The following is a 20,465-nucleotide window of genomic DNA, read 5'->3' as shown; positions in this document are numbered from 1 at the left end:
TCTTACAGGTTTTATCATGGTTTTATTTAAAGTCATGTTCTCAGAACATTCAGAGAATGTTTAAAAAAAACATGTTCCTCTGGGAATTTCAGGACTTCAGCATAACGTTTTCTACAGTTTTCCTCGTGTTCTATTCAGTTATGTTCTCAGAGGTTTAGAGAACATTAAGAGACAATGTTTTTCTGTGGGAATTCCAGGACTTCACATAACGTTTTCTGCAGGTTTCTTCATGGTTCTATTAAAAGTAATGTTCTCAGAATATGAAGAAAACTTTCCATAAAAACAAGAACACATAGTAACATTCAAAGAACGTTGGAAGAATGTTATTTAAAAACATATACGGTCCATTCCCAGCATCAACAAAATTCTCTCTGTCCTCTATCTTGTTAAGTGTGTCCGGGTGTGTTGGCTGCACCCACTAATTGGCCACACCTGATCTTAATGAGTGCTTGTTTCCTTTGAAATGAGGTCTGTTTGAATAGACAAAAATTAACAGCTTTCTATGAGTTAAAGAAACATGGCATGCTAGCTAGATCCTTTTGGTGCAGTGGACTAATTCTATGTCTAGAGAGCAGAGAGATCATGGGTTTCAATCTCACTGACACCATGCCACATAAACAAATAAATGGGTTTGAATGATTAATGCCTAAGCAGATTAATTGTGCTTGGAGTTCAAAACAGTTCACCTAAACTAGCAGTGTTATTAAAAGTCTTATTGAAACAGTATCAGGACAGTATTTAATTACCCTATAATTTCTGTTCTCAGATCAGTAATAAAACATCCCAGGAACATTTTCAGGGAACCATAGAAGAACCTCCCTGCAACCTAAAAATGTTAGTTCCCGGAACAGGCAACATTTTCACTTCCATTCTCAGAATGATTAAAAAACATTCCATTTTCACTGTCAGGGAACTTATGGCTTTGTCCCCAGAACCAATGCTAAACAAAAAAAGTACTTTCGAACAACTTCCAAGGAACCAAATGTGCTAGCTGGGTTGTTTGTTTGTTTAAAATACTTTACCTCTACCCTGTCCCACTGCATATGTGCCAACCTGATATTTTTGTTTGCTCGGGCCATGCCCATTGTGGCATACGTTTCTGTTTGGAGGAAAATGCCGACTTAGGTTTCGTTTTCGTTTCTTGCTGTGTTTCTTTTATAGATATGTCATATGGTCTCGTTCATCGCTTTCAGAATTCACTGACTCCCAGGGCGCAGAATGACCGTTCTGTGTTCCATCAATATTATCTGATTATGGTTTGCTGATTATGGATACGTTTAGACGGCGATAATAATAACACATTTACAATGTTTTCGTGGGGAGAGAACACCCGTGATGGCTTCGGTTTAGTGAAATCGAATGGTTTGGTAAAGGCGAACACGGACGGTTGCGTAAATTTCATACACATGAAATCTCCAATTACGCATCTTTCTGCAGGTAATAAAGTGGTCGCGTTCATCAGAAATAATGGGAAACAAGTGTCCGTCGCTCGGATGCAAGATGACAAAGATGGGAGAAGGATCACAGGAAAACTGAGTAAGCACCTTTCTATATGTTTTTCCTCACCACCAGAGCCCACTTCTTTACTGAACTGCTTAAACAAAATGTTTAAAGCGGCAATCAGCAGGTGAAACAATAACAAAGCGTCCTCCCCACCCGTTTCTGTAAAAAGCTGAGACATTGTTTACGAGCATTGGAGTAAAACAAGCTTCTATTTTGAGTTCTGATGGTGTATGACAGTTGAACTAAGCTCATGAGGCATTTATAAGTTATATTCTTCAAGAATCAATGGGTACATATTATAAAAATGGGATGAAGTAACTGCTAATTGCCCCTTTAAGCTATATAATACATTTAATTTATATTTCATGTGTGTAGAGGGTGTGGAGTTCAGGGAGAAGATTCTGGCTCTGAGTTGCGGTGATGCACATATTATTTTACTGTCTGAAGAGGGCAGAGTTTTCTGCCTCACCCAATCATCCAATGTTCCCAGGTGGGTGCTTGACAGTAATGACACATCTCTAGGCTTAGGCCTACTCACATTTTAGTGGCTTCTGTCAATTGTAGTAATTGACCATATTGTAATGATTACTTTTGGTTGTCTGTGTTTTCTCAGACTAGTGGGTAACTTGAATCAGGTAATTCAGGTTGCATGTGGAGACCAGCATTTCATTGCACTAACCCAAGGTAAACAATCACATTCTAAATCACTCAGTTTGAGACGGGATATGATAGGAGGCTGTCTGTTCTCTTAGAATGTCCTTTATACCAAATAGTCTCTATTCCAGGTACATAGATACTGGAGGAGATGGAGACCCGCACACTGTCAAAACAATACAAAAATAAACTGAGGCTTTAATGCTAAAATAGAGATGTTTTATTGGGACATCATCATGCCCAAAAGTTCATAGTGCAGAAATAAAAGGTGGAAAAAAACAAATGCGTTTGAGAAGGTTCACAATAGACATTTAAAATAAAACGACATTTATCACATACTCTAACAATGCAGCGAGATTCTGTGATCCTGTGAGATTTCCTATGTACAAATATTATTTTACCTTCCATTAGATGGTAAAGTGTTCACGTGGGGCCAGAACTCCAGCGGACAGCATTGTTTGGGGAAGGGAGAGCCCAGCACCTCGTCTCCCCAGCTTGTCAAGTCTCTGTCAGGGATCCCCCTGGCTCAGATCACCGCTGGGGGAGACCACAGCTTCGCCCTGACACTCTCTGGAGCCGTGTTCGGCTGGGGCAAGAACAGTGCCGGGCAGCTGGGACTGGGGGACACAGTAGGTACTGTATGCACAAATATTATTAAATAATATCTCTTTCATTAATAGTTGGTATCTTTTAAAGAAAAATAGTACATTTGATATGTTTGAAGCAGACAGTATGAGTAGATCTGATCATTTAATGTCAAATAGTATATATAGATTTTTTTAAATAGATTTTTCTTTTTACAATAGTCAAAACAGAAAAAGACAAGGAAAGACAAAAATCTGTCAAATCTATTTTCTACAGACAGACCTGCTCCAGCTCCTGTTGATTGCCTGAATCTAAAGAAGACCATTACTGTTTCCTGTGGAGTGGAGCATACTGTTGTTCTGACAAAGGTTCTGCCATTTTTACACAACAATATTTCCAACTGATACTATGTTTTTTCTCCCAGTATCATTAAGATCTAAAGAATGTTTGGACCAATGATGTCTTGCTGGTTGCCATCACATACAGTAGAAACATTCATATCAACAACAGGAGCCGAACACATCATCATGATAACTGTGTGAATGGGTTTTGTTCTAGGGAGGTTTAGTGTTCACATTTGGCTCGGGTCGATATGGACAGCTTGGACACAACTCTCTCAGAAATGAACTACGACCTCGACTGGTGGCCGAACTCTGGGGGGCAAAGGTGACCCAGATAGCCTGTGGAAGGTATGTAGTTACTAGATTGATATAAGTCATGTGAATCTCTGTACAATCATACATAGACAAAGATCAATGGATGTATCTTGGATGGTAAGATCAATCTTGGAGTGTCACTGGGTGTATTCTTGGATATATCCATTCTTAGGGATCACAGTTGATTTGTGATTTTTCCTTGACCTACAATCATGTTTGTCAAGTTAGAAACCACACATTGGCGTTCGTGGGCTCCTTCAAAAAGATCTACTCATTTGGGCATGGAGAGCAAGGGCAGCTGGGAAATGGAGTCAAGATGGATCAGTCTGTGCCTCTGCCAGTACAGCTACCACAGGGCAGTTAAATCATTTATTTTCCTCTGCATAACGTGACCTATTTCAAACTCAATACAGTACTTAGGCAGAAATGTTGGTCTCTATGAAATGATAAAATAACAGGTTTATAACATCATAACTGTTTTGGGTAACTTTCAGACCACATTGATGACCTGCAAATTGAACAAACCTTTGCTGGAGGAAACCATTCTTTTGCCTTGTGCAGCTCCGCTAAGGTATTGCGTTTACGGTTAGTTTGTTCTGAGTTAGTCCTTTAACATTCTTTTGCCTTGTGCAGCTCTACTCAAGTAATGTGTTTACAGTTAAAACTTTAGTTAGTTTGTTCTCTTTGTCCTTAGTACTTAACATTGTTTTAATACAGTGCATAAAATTGTTATTACAGGAATCAGGAAAAGAGTTGAATGACTCCAATCTCGGAAAAGTGACTCAAACATTAGATGATGACATCATTAACAGATGGATCTCGGACTGTGACTCAAAATCATGGAAGAAGATACAGAAGTTAGTATGATACAAATAAACCTGATCCCCAGGCTCCATACAAATACGCAACTCATGATGGTTGATAATTGGACAAGGCAACACAAACATACATGAGTCAGTGACACAAAACAACTACTGAAAAGTTGAAGGTCTCAGGAACGTACATACACGGAACTATAAGATTCTTCACTTTTATTTTCAGGGAAATCACAAAAACATTCTCTTCTGCGTCATGTTTAAATGGGAGCTTCCTGGACAAAAGGTAAGAACTCACTGCCTATCCATGAATGTTTTATCACATTATTGAATACTTTTTATTGTTTTATTGTTGCATATTTAATAGTATTTGTTGATCTCATCAATCACTAGCCGTGACAAACATTACCAAACCTCACTGAAGCACTCTGGCCTGGACTTGTCATTCGCCCGACTGGCTTTTCAAAAGCTGGCTAAAAAGAATAAAGTGCTAGCTGAGGTATCATTTCATATATTATCTTTGTGATCAAATACTTATTTTCAATAGTTCTGTTTGTTGTCCTTGATATTCAATTTGACCAGTCATTGATACTGTAAGCCACGATAAGTAATTTAGTTGTGACCCACACAAGCACTCCTGTCATGGTTCTAGGTTGAAGATGTCGTCCATCGCATACTCCTTCCCTCCCTGAGTAAGGATCCCATTGGTGTGGAGGGTCTGAGGGTGTACCTCATCATCCCTGAGCTCCTGAGAGTTCTCCTAAAACAACAACGTGGCATAGACATTACTGAGGCCTTTGTTTTTGCCATCCTCAGACTGGACCCAGACAAGCTCCAGGTCCTTGGTAAAGTCACCATCCATCAATATACCTTTTTTTCTTTCTCTTCTCTTCTCTTGTCCTGACTTCTCTCCTCTTCGCCTCTCTTTTTTAGATATAGCAGGTTTTGTGTGCTGTAGTATTAACTAAACTTGTCTAATTCCAACAGAGGGCCTATGGTCGACACTTCCCGACACCCCCTTCAGAACTCTGGTGAAAACATTCCACTATGTGTCAGCAGAGTATCTCCGTATGGGGGCAGAGGAGGGCTGTGTTGTTAAAAAAATGTTTGAAGGGACTGTAATGGTTATGGAGAGGCTGTATGAGGTAAATATCCATTGCCATAATTGGGTGCCTTTCAGAAAGTATTCATACCTCTTGACTTATTCCACATTTTGTTGTGTTACAGCCTGAATTCAAAATCAATTAAATATTTCCCCCCCCTCCACCATCTACACACAATACCCCATTATGATAAAGTGAAAACATTTTTTAGAAATGTTTGCAAATTTATTGAAAATTAAATACAGAAAACATTTAATTTACCTAAGTATTCACACCTTGATCAATACTTTGTAGAAGCACCTTTGACAGCGATTACAGCTGTAAGTCTTTCTGGGTAATTCTTTACGAGCTTTCCACACCTGGATTATGCAACATTTGCCCATTATTCTTTAAAAAAAAATTCAAGCCCTGTCAAATTTGTTGTTCGTCATTGCTAGACAACCATTTTCAGGTCTTGCCATATATTTTCAAGTAGATTTAAGTAAAAACTGTAACTTGGCTTCTCAGGAACATTCACTGTATTCTTGGTAAGCAACTCCAGTGTAGATTTGGCTTTGTGTTTTAGGTTGTTGTCCTGCTGAAAGGTGAATTCATCTCCCAGTGTCTGGTGGAAAGCAGACTGAACCAGATTGCCTGTGCTTAGCTCCATTCCGTTAATTTTTTTATCCTGAAAAACTCCTCAGTCCTCAACGATTACAAGCATTTCCATAACATAATGCAGCCACCACTATGCTTGAAAATATGGAGAGTGGTACTCAGTAATGTGTTGTATTGGATTTGCCCCAAACATAATAGTTTGTATTCAGGACAAAAAGTTAATTGCTTTGCCACATTTTTTAGCAGTATTACTTTAGTGCCTTGTTGCAAACAGGATGCATGTTTTGGAATATTTGTATTCTGTACAGGCTTCCTTTTTTTCACTCTGTCAATTAGGTTACTATTGTGGAGTAACTACAATGTTGTTGACCCATCCTCAGTTTTCTTCTATCACAGCCATTAAACTGTAACTGTTTTAAAATCACCATTTGCCTCATGGTGAAATCTCTGAGCGGTTTCCTTCCTCTCCAGCAACTGAGTTAGGAAGGACGCCTGTATCTTTATAGTGACTAGGTGTATTGATACACCATCCGAAGTGTAATTAATAACTTCACCATGCTCAAAAAGATATTCATTGTCTGTTTTGTTTTTGTTTTTTTACCCTTCCTTGTGAGGCATTGGAAAACCTCCCTGGTCTTTGTGCTTGAATCTATGTTTGAAATGACCTGCTCGACTGAGGAACCTTTCAGATTGGAACAGAGGCCCTGGCATAAGAAAGAAATTAGTTAATTGACAATGTCAATGAATATGTCAAAGAATCTATTCTGAATTTAATTAATTGGTGTTGACTTGAATGCGTGGGGTACAGTGATAAGGTAGACATTCAAAAATCATTACTACACACAGAGTGAGTCCACGCAACTTATTATTTGACTTGTTCAGCAAATGTTTACTCCTGAACGTATTTAGGCCATAACAAAGGGGTTGAATAGTTATTGACTCAAGACATTTCAGCTTTAAATGTTTCATTAATTTGTAAAAATTCCCTAAAACACAAGTCTACTTTGACATATGGGGTATTGTGTTTTGGCCAGTGTCCAAAAAAATCTAAATTTTATCAATTTGAAATTCAGGCTGTAACACAACAAAATGTGAAAAAAGTCTAGGGGTGTGAATACTTTCTGAAGGCTCTGCATATGTATGTATGGGAAAAAATATGCTATTTTGTATGCTCCCTTAACCTCTGTTTTGTTCAGGTCAATTGCAACAGACGCATCAAAATTGCAGCAAGCAATTTCCACATCAACAGAGCCAATTGTATGCTTCAGAATGTGAGTAGCCTATCTCATAAAATGAATGCAGGTTGGTATGAAAATGGGTAATTATGTTAATGATGTCACTGAAATCTACAAAGAGTGGGAAATTATTTTGTAATTTCGAATCCTCTTTAGATGCTCAACACATTTGAATGTTATGACTACCTAAATCTTCCTGAGGTAAGCAATGAAAGTCAACACCAATCAATTGAATTCAGAATAATTATTTGAGATATTCATTGACATTGTCGATTAACTCATTTCTTTCTTATGCCAGGACTTCTTTAATTCATTTCACGGGAAATCTTGCATCTTCAACACAGAGGCTAAATGTATAGTTTATCAATTGGAACTCAATTACAGCGTAAGTTGTTTCCAAATGTGGTGTTTATTAAAAAAAGGTACCACATTCATTTACTACACTGCTATCAGATGTGAAAAATTAAGGCTAAATGTTGCCATAACTCAAATGTGTTTCTTTGTTTAGTTTGCCATCCATGGACATTTAGACTTTTGGGCCCCTACAATACATGTGAGCAGAGAGACAGCCCTGGTAGATGCTTTCCAGCACCTTCGACAAAGTGGGCACGACTTCCCAATGCCTTTGAAGGTTGTTGTTAGCTAGGTTTTATAGGTTTTTTTTGTGTGTAAAATGTTTATTTTGACTTTGTAGCTATAAATAAGAACTGAACGGAGAAAAGAGTAGTGATTAAACAAGTAATACAAACACCAGGACTTTGTACTTATTTTAACATCTACCTCTCTATTAGGAAAAGTATTTTCATTTCCTAATCCTTAACTAGGAGTAAATAGCGTATTTTTTGTCTCCAGGTGAAGTTTCAAGAAGAGAATGGTGTGGATGAAGGTGGTGTTTCACTGGAATTCTTCAGCCTCCTGGGGAGGGAACTTCTCACAATGGAACCAAAGACACTGGAGGTTGACGAGGACTCTGGACTTGCATGGTTCACAACAGCTGTACGTTCCATATTCAATTACAAATTGTTCCCAAATTTAACTCAATCTTTCCGCCACAATGTTTTTGTTTTATTTACTAACTTAGAAATATCAATTATTAGAAATGTATATTATCTGTTATAATTATATTATACTGTTAAATATTGAAAGTTCTGATTAGATTATGGCATTCTGTTTTTTTCAATCCATAGGACGGCGGTGTCACTGATGAATTCACCTTACTTGGGCTGCTCTGTGGGAAGGCCCTGTTTAATCAATGTGTTCTGAACCTCTGCTTCCCTCTGGCTCTCTTCAAGAAGCTTCTGGGTCTGACTACAACATTGGATGACCTTAAAGAGCTGTCTCCAACTGAAGCAAGGTACAATTATTCTGCTGATAAAGCTATACAGGTTACTGCCAAAATAAAGGAAACACCAACATAAAGTGTCTTAACGTTCCAATGCAACCATTTTTTAAATCTCACTATCAAATCACATCTGGGTAACAATTAAGCACCTTTACTGTGATTGTTTTGGTCAAAAAGAGAGAGAAAAATGCTTCTTAGCAGAGGACAATTTCTCAAGCAAGAATTTTGCAGGGACTGTCTGAGAGTGGTCTGAGTGAAAATGTGCTGTTATTGGCAGAGAGGTTTGGAACGCTCTTTCTTATTGGACTATTAACTAATTTACTTCATGGTGATGTCTGATCATCTGATGGAGTTTTGGAAGGCCAAAACTCCGTCCCAACAAAACTTACCCTAAACGTGAATTAAGATAATATGGAAATATATATAAAACAAAGGAAAATTATGTTTTTTACTGCACTGGGCTTTTAATGGGGCTTTGAGTCACCACGAACCACCAAAACAGCTTCAATGCACCTTGGCATAGATTCTACAAGTATCTGGAACTCTATTGGAGTGATGCGACACCATTCTTCCACGAGACATTCCATCATTTGGTGTTTTGTTGATGGTGGAGGAAAACGCTGTCTCAGTCGCCGCTCCAGAATCTCCCATAAGTGTTCAATTGGGTTGAGATCTGGTTTACTGAGACACACACACACATACTTTAACTTAAGAAGGATCCGTTATTAAAATTTTTGCCTAAAATGACATGCCCAAATCTAACTGCCTGTAGCTCAGGACCTGAAGCAAGGATATGCATTTTCTTGATACCATTTGAAAGGAAACACTTTGAAGTGTGTGGAAATGTGAAATTAATGTAGGATAATATAACACATTAGATCTGGTAAAAGATAATACAAAGAAAAAAACATGCATTTTTTTGTACCATCATCTTTGAAACGCAAGAGAAAGGCTATAATGTTTTATTCCAGCCCAAGCGCAATTTAGATTTTGGCCACTAGATGGCAGCAGTGTATGTGCAACGTTTTAGACTGATCCAATGAACCATTGAATTTATGTTCAACATTTTGTATCAAGACTGCCAAATGTGCCTAATTGGTTTATTAATATATTTTCAAGTTCATAACTGTGCACTCTCCTCAAACAATAGCATGGTTTTCTTTCACTGTAATAGCTACTGTGAATTGGACAGTGCAGTTAGATTAACAAGAATTTAAGCTTTCTGCCAATATCGGATATGTCTACGTCCTGGGAAATGTTCTTGTTACTTACAACCTCATGCTAATCGCACTAGTGTACGTTAGCTCAACCATCCCGAGATCGGGACACCGATCCTGTAGAGGTTTTAAACCTTCAATGTCACTGAGATCTCTTCTCCTAGCCATGGTAGCCAAAATAATGGGCAACAGGGCATTGTATACATGACCCTCAGCATGATGGGATGTTAATTACTTAGTTTACTCAGGAAACCCACATGTGAAAGCACCTGCTTTCAATAAACTTTGTATCCCTCATTTACTCAGGTGTTTCCATTATTTTGACAGTTACAGTTGAAGTCAGAAGTTTACACTTAGGTTGGAGTCATTAAAACTCATTTTTCAACCACTCCACACATTTTTTGTTAACAAACTATAGTTTTGGCAAGTCGGTTAGGACATCTACTTGTGCATGACACAAGTCATTTTTCCAACAATTGCTTACAGACCGATTATTTCACTTATAATTCACTGTATCACAATTCCAGTGGGTCAGAAGTTTACATACACTAAGTTGACTGTGACTTTAAATAGCTTTGAAAATTCCAGAAAATGATGTCATGGCTTTAAAAGCTTCTGATAGGCTAATTCACTTAATTTGAGTCAATTGGAGGTGTACATGTGGATGTATTTCAAGGCCTACCTTCAAACTCAGTGTCTCTTTGATTGACATCATGGGAAAATCAAAAGAAATCAGCCAAGACCTCAGAAAAAACATTGTGGACCTCCACAAGTCTGGTTCATCCTTGGGAGCAATTTCCAAATGCCTGAAGGTACCACGTTCATCTGTACAAACAATCGTACGCAGTATAAACACCATGGGACCACGCAGCCATCATACCGCTCAAGAAGGAGACGCGTTCTGTCTCCTAGTGATGAACGTACTTTAGTGCGAAAAGTGCAAATCAGTCCCAGAACATCAGCAAAGGACCTTGTGAAGATGCTGGAGGAAACAGGTGCAAAATTATCTATATCCACAGCAAAACGAGTCCTATATCGACATCTCAGCAAGGAAGACGCACTGCTCCAAAACTGCTATAAAAAATCCAGACTACGGTTTGCAACTGCACATGGGGACAAAAATTGTACGTTTTGGAGAAATGTCCTCTGGTCTGATGAAACAAAAATAGAACTGTTTGGCCGTAACGACTATCGTTATGTTTGGAGGAAAAAGGAGGAGGCTTGCAAGCCGAAGAACACCATCCGAACCATGAAGCACGGGGGTGGCAGCATCATGTTGTGGGGGTGCTTTGCTGCAGGAGGGACTGGTGCACTTCACAAAATAGATGGCATCATGAGGCAGGAAAATTGTGTGGATATATTGAAGCAACATCTCAAGACATCAGTCAGGAAGTTACAGCTTGGTCGCAAATGGGTCTTCCAAATGGACAATGACCCCAAGCATACTTCCAAAGATGTGGCAAAATGGCTTAAGGACAACAAAGTCAAGGTATTGGAGTGGCCATCACAAAGCCCTGACCTCAATCCTATAGAAAATTTGTGGGCAGAACTGAAAAAGCTTGTGCGAGCAAGGAGGCCTACAAACCTGACTCCGTTACACCAGCTCTGTCAGGAGGAATGGGACAAAATTCACCCAACGTATTGTGGGAAGCTTGTGGAAGGCTACCCGAATCGTTTTACCCAAGTCAAAATAAAATAAAGTGGTGATCCTAACTGACCTAAGACAGGGAATTTTTACTCGGATTAAATGTTAGGAATTGTGAAACTGAGTTTAAATCTATTTGGCTAAGGTGTATGTAAACTTCCGACTTCAACTGTACCGGTATATGTTCATGTCTTCAACCGCTGGCTGTTGATTTAAAGAATCCATACTACTGTATCTCAACACATTTCAGGATAATGTTTTTCAATACTCCAGCAAAGTTAAGGTTTTCTCTCCATTAAGTTGGTGGCTCCTCAGTTGCCACTAGTTTGGGTGTTACAAAGCACTTCATTTTAACAGTGTAGTTGTTTTAGATACTATTATATATCTGCTCAAATCACATTTTATCGTTTGTTTGTTTAAAATTAGTGGCTTGCAGTATGTGTTGGATGAAGATGAGGAGTCTGTTGCAGCAATGGATTTGGTTTTCATGGTAAGAGAAATGATACCTTTAGCTGTTTTTGGTAGCCTACACAGGTAATCCCAGCTGATGCTGTAATAATCTTTATTGTCTTTCTAAGTACAAAGGGCAAGAACTGATACCGAATGGAGAGGAGGTCCCAGTTACCATGGTCAACAGGTATATTTGATGACAGTAATCTTATCAACATATAAATCTTATGAATCTCTTGAACTACTAACAAAAGGATTCCACAGGATGTGTTCTGAACTCATAAACAAACATTGGTCTGCCATATATCATTCACAGGAAGAAATATGTTGACTTGTACGTTGACATGAAGCTCAACAAGTCGGTGCAGAGTCAGTTTGCAGACTTTGAGAAAGGCTTCCACGAAGGCTGCCCTACACAGACATGGAGGATGTTTCTACCTGAGGAGCTGATGACACTTCTACAAGGAGATGACAACTACGAGTGGGACAAGTTGAGACAGGTAAAGTTCTACCTGCTTAGATATGTCATAAAAGTACATAAGCAATATAATATGGAAGTTCATACATGTTTGGTAGCATATATAGCAGCGCTATGCTCCTGTGGTTAAATCTGGTCCCATACTGTTTGGGCTATACAGTCTATGGCTATAATACAGTGGCATGGACTACTGTACATGCAGTTGTTTCGTTATGTTTTTCTCTGCACTAACAGAATGCCGAGTATCAAGGATATAGGCCCACAGATGACATCATCCAGAACTTCTGGATAGTTTTCATGGAGTTCTCTGAGGAGCAAAAGAAGAAGTTCCTAAGTGAGTTAACACACAGTTAATTAAACTTAAATATGTAAATAATTGTATAGCTCCAGAAATGCTTGGTCAGTGGATAATTATTATCCTCTAATTTCTAACTTCTAGCTTTTCTGACTGGAACGGACAGACTGCCCAGAGGACGAAGTCTCTCCAAACTGCAGATGCAAATCACGTCTTTGGGCAGCACTGACGCTGATGAATATTATCCGAAAGCACAAACGTGCTCTGTGACGTTATGCCTCCCTAACTACAGCAGTATCGACACACTACAGGAGAAGCTTCTCCATGCTATCACCCACTGTGATGTGTTTGGAGATTTTTGAAATTGGTAAACTGGGAAGCGTGTAGCATTTGTTTTTTGTAGCATTATTATTATATTCATGTTTTAAGTCTATGAAACCCATTCAGAGCAAACAACTGAACATCTTCAAACATATTAAGTAGTCTTAAATATAGTTTTTCTATTTACATTACTTCAGTATTGCACAATGTGGACCAATATAAATATGTATTTCTTGACATGTTCTACTCATGTTTCCTTCATGCACTGGGATGACTGGATACGTGGAGACCTCTGCTGTTTGAATATCTGAACGACGTGCTGTCTTTGTTAATAAACATGTTTAACTGCGAATGAGTGCCATAGTCAAAAGAGCCACTGTTAATAAAGATTTGTTGTGGAAGTTCTAGTGCAATACTGTTTTTTAGGAAGTTATGCAAGTGCATGATTCGGCTAGATTTTGCTGACACCAGTCATGCTCGCCACTAGATTCAATACCCACAAAGTCATAAACCCCGCCCTTTTCTGAAATGTCTCTTCTTAAAATGTGATGTAAAACCTTAACCTAACCACACTGCCAAACGTATGCCTAACTGAGTCTTAAATGAAGACCAAAATGCATTTTTTTGGCCAATTTTGTGGCTGTGGAATCTGACTTTGTGGGTATAGAAGTGTAAACCCAAAGTCACATGTTGAGTGACGAAGAGCATCAACCTGCATCACAACTTCCTTGTTATTGTCGAAACGCCCAGCTAGTGGAATTCAGGAATGCATCTCTACAGGTAAAACGCATGCAATTTTTTGCTTTAAGTCACGTAGCTACGTTTTGTGCAGTTGTTTACATTTCTATGTTTGAACATCGAAGCGTCTGTGAAATGCAGATAGATTCACTAGATTGGCTAAATATGGCAAGCTTGCTAGTATTCTGCGAAATGGACGCATTTGTAAATCTCGTTAAGCCCTACCCGTTAGCTAACGTTTTTATCCGTATAGCTAGTTACCGACCGCTAGCGGAGACGAAGGAGTTGACACGATTGACTAACTACCGTAACTATTTTACATAGTTATAGGCTATAGCTAACTATATACAGTAGCTATACAGCCATATGGTGGTCACGTCCAGACGATCTTGGATGTAAGCATAAAGCAATAGTTGGAATCTTACGTCAGCCAGAGTATACCCATCTGCTAGCGCAAGCTCGGAATCATACCTTGCACATTCATTTATTGTCAATGTGACACCCTTTCTGTCGTAACCATCACAACCATCATCATCCATAAGGCCTTTATCTAGCTATAAGCCACATAGGTAACTATGACACATGCAGAATGAATGATGTGTCTTCTCTGAGCATGACATATTGTATTTGCATTTGTAAACTGAAAGTGCCACTTGACTTCCAAGGAAAGGAGGGGCCCATGTCTCCATGTTTACTTCCAAGAGGGCACGGAACCTTTAGAGCAGTCTCTCTCCTCTCTCTGCCTTCACCTTGGCTAACTCTATCCATAGCATGCACGTTGGGAGTGGATCACTATAAGGCAGGACAGTTTGGTGCTGCTTAAGTAGGGATTACAGAGGCACTGGGTTTATTTAAACGAGCTCCTGGTGCTTCCACCTTATCTTTTCACTGCTCACGTCACACCCGGCACCAGGCTCCCCCCGGCAGAGTGTTTACCCAGCCTCACTTCATTTTTAAAACATGATCCAACATATCAGATGATGAGTGCACTGTAATGGCCAATGATGTGATCTGACTACTATCTGACACCCTACTCCTTCTCCTCCTCTCCCCTGTTTCTCCCTTCCAGACTTGTGATTTACACCAAGGGGAGAAGGCAGGGCCGCCTTCTAGCCTGAAGCTCTCCTCCTCCTTCTTCCCCTCCTGTCTTTCACTCTCTCCTTCCCTCCATCTCTCCTTCCCTCCATCACTCTCTCTCTCCTTCCCTCCTTCCTACTCTAAGCCATGATGCTGTGTTGGGGCAGTACTGTGGAGGGCCAGCTGGGTATCGGCGGAGCGAGGGACCCCGTGTGCGAACCCCGGAGCTGCCAGGCGTTCAATGGGCGTGGCCTGAAGGAGGTGGCGTGCGGCGGGCGCCATTCGCTATTCCTGTTGCGTGATGGGAGAGTGTACACGTGCGGCTCTAACCGCTGTGGGCAGCTGGGCCACGACAAGCCGGGGGACTCGCCAGGTAAGCTGCCAGTACCAGCCAATTAGCAATCTGCAGATGTTAGCTATCAAGCTAACACTGTTTGATGTTTATTTGTGGTACAACCTGTGTTTGTTGATATTGTGGGTGGATTTAAAAAATCTGCTATACTGAATGCCCAATCTTGTGGGATATTACATCTTATTGTACTTGGCTGCAACTAACGTGTAAGAGCAGGGAAATCTGCCAATGAGCAGATTGGCAGACTTGTTCTCTACTGTTCTCTACTATAATGAAACGTTTTACCTGTGTCACAACGTTTGTTTAGACCCCCCCCCCCCTCTTAATACTACAGTAGCATTTAATCTCTTTTGCAATGCAGACTATATGGATTCATGGTGGATTAGGTTCTATTTACTAAACAGAGGGATAATGCCTGGGAGGAAGGAGGTATGACAATCTTAAAGCTCATGTTATTTATGACATTTAGGATGTGTCCCAAATGGCACCCTATTTCCTATAAAGTGCACTACTTCTACAGTGTAAAAGTAGTGCACTATAAAGGAAATAGGGAGCCATTTAGGATGAATCCTTACTGGTAGCTCACTGGCTCCTAGGCTAAGCCAGGAGAGTTGATAGGTTGGAGGAGCACTATTTCCAGGACTCAGGAGTGTGTTGACGCTCACATGGCTGTTTAAAGAGATCTCAGGCACCAATGATCTGCTCTGTTTGCATCATGTAGGGTGGACAGGGTGTGTGTGTGTGTGTGGGGGGAGGGGAGGGGAAGGGTAAGGGTCATATTTATGTTTAACCGTACAACTATACGCTTGACGACTGCTTCTGGAAACTACCACGAAACTTTGATTATTGTTGGAAGCACTCCCTTTGCCACCAGTCATTCTCAGAGCATTATTTCATTTAATAGGTCTATTTATTGACCAGTTGGGCCGATAACACCAGCCTTACCATAGGCAAAGGCAAGGATACGGTTTTTGCTCTGTACTGAAAGTGATCAGTCTTAACTTGACTGCTGACATTTTATACTTAAAAAAAAATATATATTAACAGTGGACTGACTAATGGACAAAATACTAAAATATTGTTTTTGAGTGAATTAGCCCTTTAAAGCGTCAATCCTTAGTTGAAACAATAACAAAGCAGTCACCACACCTCTATTTTGGTAAAAAGCTGAGGAATGGGCCTGGAGATATTTAAACGCTCTCAAAATCATAGGCAGAGCAATGTATGAAAGGACTGACCATCCAACATATTCAAATGATAGTTTTAAGCATGTTTAGAGGCTATACAGTGTTTGTTTACATTTACAATCTTTGCAAACATTGGAATAAAACAAGCTGATGGGGTTTGACAGTTGCACAAAGCTCATGACTTATTTATAAGTTATATTTTTCAAGAATCAATGGGTAGGTCTATATATAATTTACAAGTCCAAAAATGGATGCAGCAACTAAAGATTGCCTGTTTTTAAGGTTTCAATGTTAAACTGAGCCAATCTGTTATTTTGTAAATAATCCATTATCAAAACAAGAAAAAAACATTTTCATCCTTATTTTACCAGGTAAGTTGACTGAGAACACGTTCTCATTTACAGCAACGACCTGGGGAATAGTTACGGGGGGATGAATGAGCCAACTGGAAGCAGGGGATGATTCGGTGACCGTGAAGGTATGAAGGCCAGATTGGGAATTTAGCCAGGACACCAGGGTTAACACCCCTACTCTTACAATAAGTACCATGGGATCTTTAGTGACCACAGAGAGTCAGGACACCCGTTTAACATTCCATCCGAAAGACGGCACCCTACACAGGGCAATGTCCCCAATCACTGCCCTGGGGCATTGGGATATTTTTGGGGGGGACCAGAGGAAAGAGTGCCTCTTACTGGCCCTCCAACACCCCTTCCAGCAGCATCTGGTCTCCCATCCAGGACCAACCCTGCTTAGCTTCAGAGGCAAGCCAGCAGTGAGATGCAGGGTGGTATGTTGTTGGCATATAAGACTTTGAGACTAAATGCCCTATAATAGTATTTTTCTGCCACACAGGAAGTTTGTATGAAGCTGCAGTACAGTACTGTATGCTGTGAAATGTTTCTCCTTTCATCTTATGAGTGGTTTCTACTGTGCTGTGCGTGCCTGCATTCCTATGAAGCTGCTGCTCACTGCTATATCTCATGCAAACCCCCACCACCACCACTACCCAACCACTCTCTAGGCTACACGGTCGGCCACACAGATCTGTGTACAGGAACTGAGGCACGGCAGGAGGAGACTTGTTGGGATGCATTATTTAGTCATCACACACGTGTTCTTCCAATTCTCAGGCGATATTTAACTGTAATTATAGCTGCTAAAGTGCTGAGGTAAAATGTATAATGTTAAGGTACATCATTTTTAAGACACAAATTAAATAATTGAATTTGAAAGCAAAGCAGTCTGATGAAACCTATAGGCCTAATGCTGAAACATATTGTTTTTTAAAATAATAAAGAAGTATTTTTCTCCAAGAGTGATTGAAAATATCAGATAAGGAATGACCGACATTAACCCCTGTTTATTTTGCTTTCAGTTCTTCCTAATATGCCTCCATGCTAAATGAAACTGAAATGTGGAGCTAGATAGTTAGAAAGCACTGGGACATTCCAGAAGATGGTTGGTCAGATAGTGTATCCACACTAAATACTTGAAGTGGGTTTGGTTTCTATGGCTTCCAGACAAAGGCCTAGCATACCCTTCTAGAATGCTCATACCAGCAGAACAGACTAGAGGATACATTGAGAAAATACACTTCCTTTTCTCATCCACAGTATAGTCTAAGATGCACCAGTCCTAAAACTGGTACAGGTGTAAGATCTTAATTTGACCAGTTTCTCACAGCAGGAAAATAATCCTGCAGCAACCAGAAATGTGAATTATTGTGTGGGTTATAATTAATGGCCATTTTTGTAGTGGTTGATACATTTTTAGTTAGGGCAAATAAAGTCAGACATTTTAAAGTGGAAATTATAAACTTTAGAAGCCTTTTTAAACCTTGAATAGACTACAAGTTTGCGTGTCCTGTACTGCAGGACGTTTCCTGAAACAACCGGGTGATCAAATTAAGATCGTGCATTTGTAGACATGGATCATTCATTCTAGGCACTAGTCTTTCTAGAGAGCCTGGCTAAAGTCTGTCATACCCTCCCCACTCCTCCCTCCCCCTTTGTCCCTCCTCCTTACCCTCTAGAACTGGTGGTGGCCCTGAACACCCAGAAGATAGGGGTGGTATCGTGCGGCCAGGCCCACTCCATGGCGCTGAATGAGCAGGGCCAGGTGTTTGCCTGGGGGGCCGGTGGAGGGGGCCAGCTGGGTCTGGGGACCGCTGAGGAGACCGTCCCAATCCCCAGGTGACCCAGCATGCTAGAACATACATTATTGAAGCTTTGCTGAGGAATAGCCTACTGGAAGAGGTACATGAAAACCAATGGAATTGTGAGAACTACATGTGATGGCTAAATGCTAGGAGCGTAGACTTTTTATAACCAGAGCCGCAACACAGCAAGACTTCCATGAAGGCTTACGAAACAGACCAGGTTGGGTTTGAGAAGTCAATGAGAGAAGTGAGAAATTCTTGGTGGTTCATTTTCACGAAATCTAAAGGCACAACCGAGATTCGAGCCAATATCTGAAGTAGTTGAACATGTTATTACTCCAACCTCGTGAAAGTGACAAACTGACGTTTTAATTTGACGGCGTGCACATGCACAGTTCGGTGCTAGACGACCGTTCGACACGATGACGTGTTTCTGCGCATGGGCTTAGCTAGCCATCGTCGCCATGACATCACCTACAAGTGTGATCAGGGATTTCTATTGGAGAAGCAGTTTCTGCCTATCTTCATACTGTACTGTCTTTGCGGGAAGGGTTACAAAGGCTACAACACGTACGGTGTTCTAGATGTTGATTATACAGGGATTGTAAAGCTAACTGTACATTGCATGTAGTTGGTTAAAATCTGCCGAATACTGCACAGTTGTTCAGGCATTGGCCTCGCAACTCAATGCATCTCCTGTATTTCTCAGGTTGATCAAGAAGCTGTGCGAGCATCGCATCTCTCAAATAATGTGTGGCAACAAGCACTGCATCGCACTCTCTAAAGGTGAGAATGAAGCCAACAGCAACACCTCACACTACCACTGATACTGTAGCGCTACACACCAAAGTTACAAGCTTAACAGCTAATGCCAGGCTAATGCCAGGCTAATGCTAGGCTAATGCCAGGCTAATGCTAGGCTAACCCCCTCTTTTCTCTCCCAGATGGTCAGCTGTTCACGTGGGGACAGAACTCGAGCGGTCAGCTGGGTTTGGGGAAGGGAGAGCCCAGCACCTTGTCTCCCCAGCCCCTCAAGTCTCTGTCAGGTATCCCCCTGGCTCAGATCACCGCTGGGGGAGACCACAGCTTCGCCCTGTCCCTCTCTGGAGCCGTGTTCGGCTGGGGCAAGAACAGCGCCGGACAGCTGGGGCTAAATGACAAACAGGGTAGGCTAACTAACTTCTACATCGTTGAGACACACGTAGAGAGAAGTAATGCACCCCAATAGACTGATGAAGCCTGTTGGACTACAGACCCATAGCTATATGGGTCCAAATGCACAATCGTTTCTCCGATATGTGATTAAATGAATGATGGCTTGTAAGCAGTTTATAAGAAGACCTTCATATAAAGCAATGTGATGTTCTGAAGGTAACACGGAATATGTGTGTGTGTGTTATTTCCTTTCTACAGACCGGTCTGTCCCTTGCCACATCAAGTTCCTCAGATCCCAAAAAGTGGTTTATATCAGCTGTGGAGACGAGCATACAGCTGCCCTCACCAAGGTGAGGAACACAACTGTCCTCCTGCGTATCTGTCTGTTATGTGTTTATAGTCTTGTACTGAAGCTCTCATATAGTCTTCAGATGATGGTGGGTTTTGAGAAAGCACAGTACTGAAAAAGGACCTGCTGTCTCGTAAAACCTTTAATCTATGAACGTGTTCATGCCTTTGAAGAATTCTCATGTTTGTTTTGGAGGGTGAGGAATATGCATGTGGAATTGTATCGAGCTATGACAGACTGTCCTTCAGCATTCTTTCTCACATCCTTTATTGTAATTGAAGCCTCACTCTGTGTTTGATTGACAGGATGGGGGTTTGTTTACGTTTGGGGACGGCTCTCGTGGTCAACTGGGTCATGACTCCACCAACAACGAGCCTCTACCCAGACAGGTGCAGGAGCTGATGGGCAGCGAGGTTTCCCAGATTGCCTGTGGCAGGTACTGCACAACGTAGCCTGGTCAGCGTAGCATAGCCTAGCAAAGCATAGCCTAACAAAGCATAGCTTAGTATAGCATAGCAGTATAATAGAGTACAGTACAGGTTTACATCAG

At 40.7% G+C, this 20,465-nt stretch overlaps 2 protein-coding genes across 9 annotated transcripts in view; both read left to right on the top strand.

The window, feature by feature from the left end:
* Positions 1 to 1,132: 1,132 nt before the first annotated feature.
* On the top strand, positions 1,133 to 13,297 carry LOC120037785 (probable E3 ubiquitin-protein ligase HERC3). 3 transcript variants are annotated; one of them, XM_038983756.1, is made up of 24 exons: positions 1,133 to 1,536; positions 1,879 to 1,993; positions 2,117 to 2,187; positions 2,569 to 2,790; positions 3,019 to 3,110; positions 3,301 to 3,431; positions 3,627 to 3,754; positions 3,893 to 3,969; positions 4,137 to 4,255; positions 4,440 to 4,499; positions 4,607 to 4,712; positions 4,866 to 5,058; positions 5,201 to 5,358; positions 7,110 to 7,184; positions 7,305 to 7,349; positions 7,447 to 7,533; positions 7,657 to 7,779; positions 8,001 to 8,144; positions 8,336 to 8,502; positions 11,779 to 11,842; positions 11,931 to 11,989; positions 12,119 to 12,302; positions 12,515 to 12,614; positions 12,720 to 13,297. In XM_038983756.1, exons 1-24 carry the CDS (start codon positions 1,308 to 1,310, stop codon positions 12,935 to 12,937), a joined length of 2,967 nt encoding a protein of 988 aa, XP_038839684.1. In that variant the 5' UTR covers positions 1,133 to 1,307; the 3' UTR covers positions 12,938 to 13,297. The 3 variants fall into 3 exon arrangements, with proteins under 3 accessions (XP_038839684.1, XP_038839685.1, XP_038839686.1); XM_038983757.1 differs by lacking the exon at positions 7,305 to 7,349; XM_038983758.1 differs by lacking the exons at positions 1,879 to 1,993; positions 2,117 to 2,187 and having other exon boundaries at positions 1,134 to 1,536.
* Positions 13,298 to 13,564: 267 nt separating this feature from the next.
* Positions 13,565 to 20,465, top strand: part of LOC120037780 (probable E3 ubiquitin-protein ligase HERC3) — a 38,028-nt gene continuing 31,127 nt past the window's right edge. The window contains exons 1-7 of one of the 6 annotated variants that reach the window (XM_038983746.1): positions 13,565 to 13,676; positions 14,704 to 15,084; positions 18,286 to 18,445; positions 19,121 to 19,197; positions 19,356 to 19,577; positions 19,825 to 19,916; positions 20,221 to 20,351. In XM_038983746.1, the coding sequence (XP_038839674.1) occupies positions 14,859 to 15,084; positions 18,286 to 18,445; positions 19,121 to 19,197; positions 19,356 to 19,577; positions 19,825 to 19,916; positions 20,221 to 20,351 (908 nt within the window). In that variant the 5' untranslated portion in view covers positions 13,565 to 13,676; positions 14,704 to 14,858. Of the gene's footprint in view, positions 13,677 to 14,703; positions 15,085 to 18,285; positions 18,509 to 19,120; positions 19,198 to 19,355; positions 19,578 to 19,824; positions 19,917 to 20,220; positions 20,352 to 20,465 lie in introns of those variants that run through there. The other 5 variants (XM_038983745.1, XM_038983748.1, XM_038983747.1 and 2 more) reach the window with 5 other exon arrangements.

Source organism: Salvelinus namaycush, unplaced genomic scaffold (genome assembly GCF_016432855.1).
Source record: "Salvelinus namaycush isolate Seneca unplaced genomic scaffold, SaNama_1.0 Scaffold187, whole genome shotgun sequence".
Classification (NCBI taxonomy): domain Eukaryota; kingdom Metazoa; phylum Chordata; class Actinopteri; order Salmoniformes; family Salmonidae; genus Salvelinus; species Salvelinus namaycush.
This window is presented reverse-complemented; position numbering and strand designations above follow the sequence as displayed.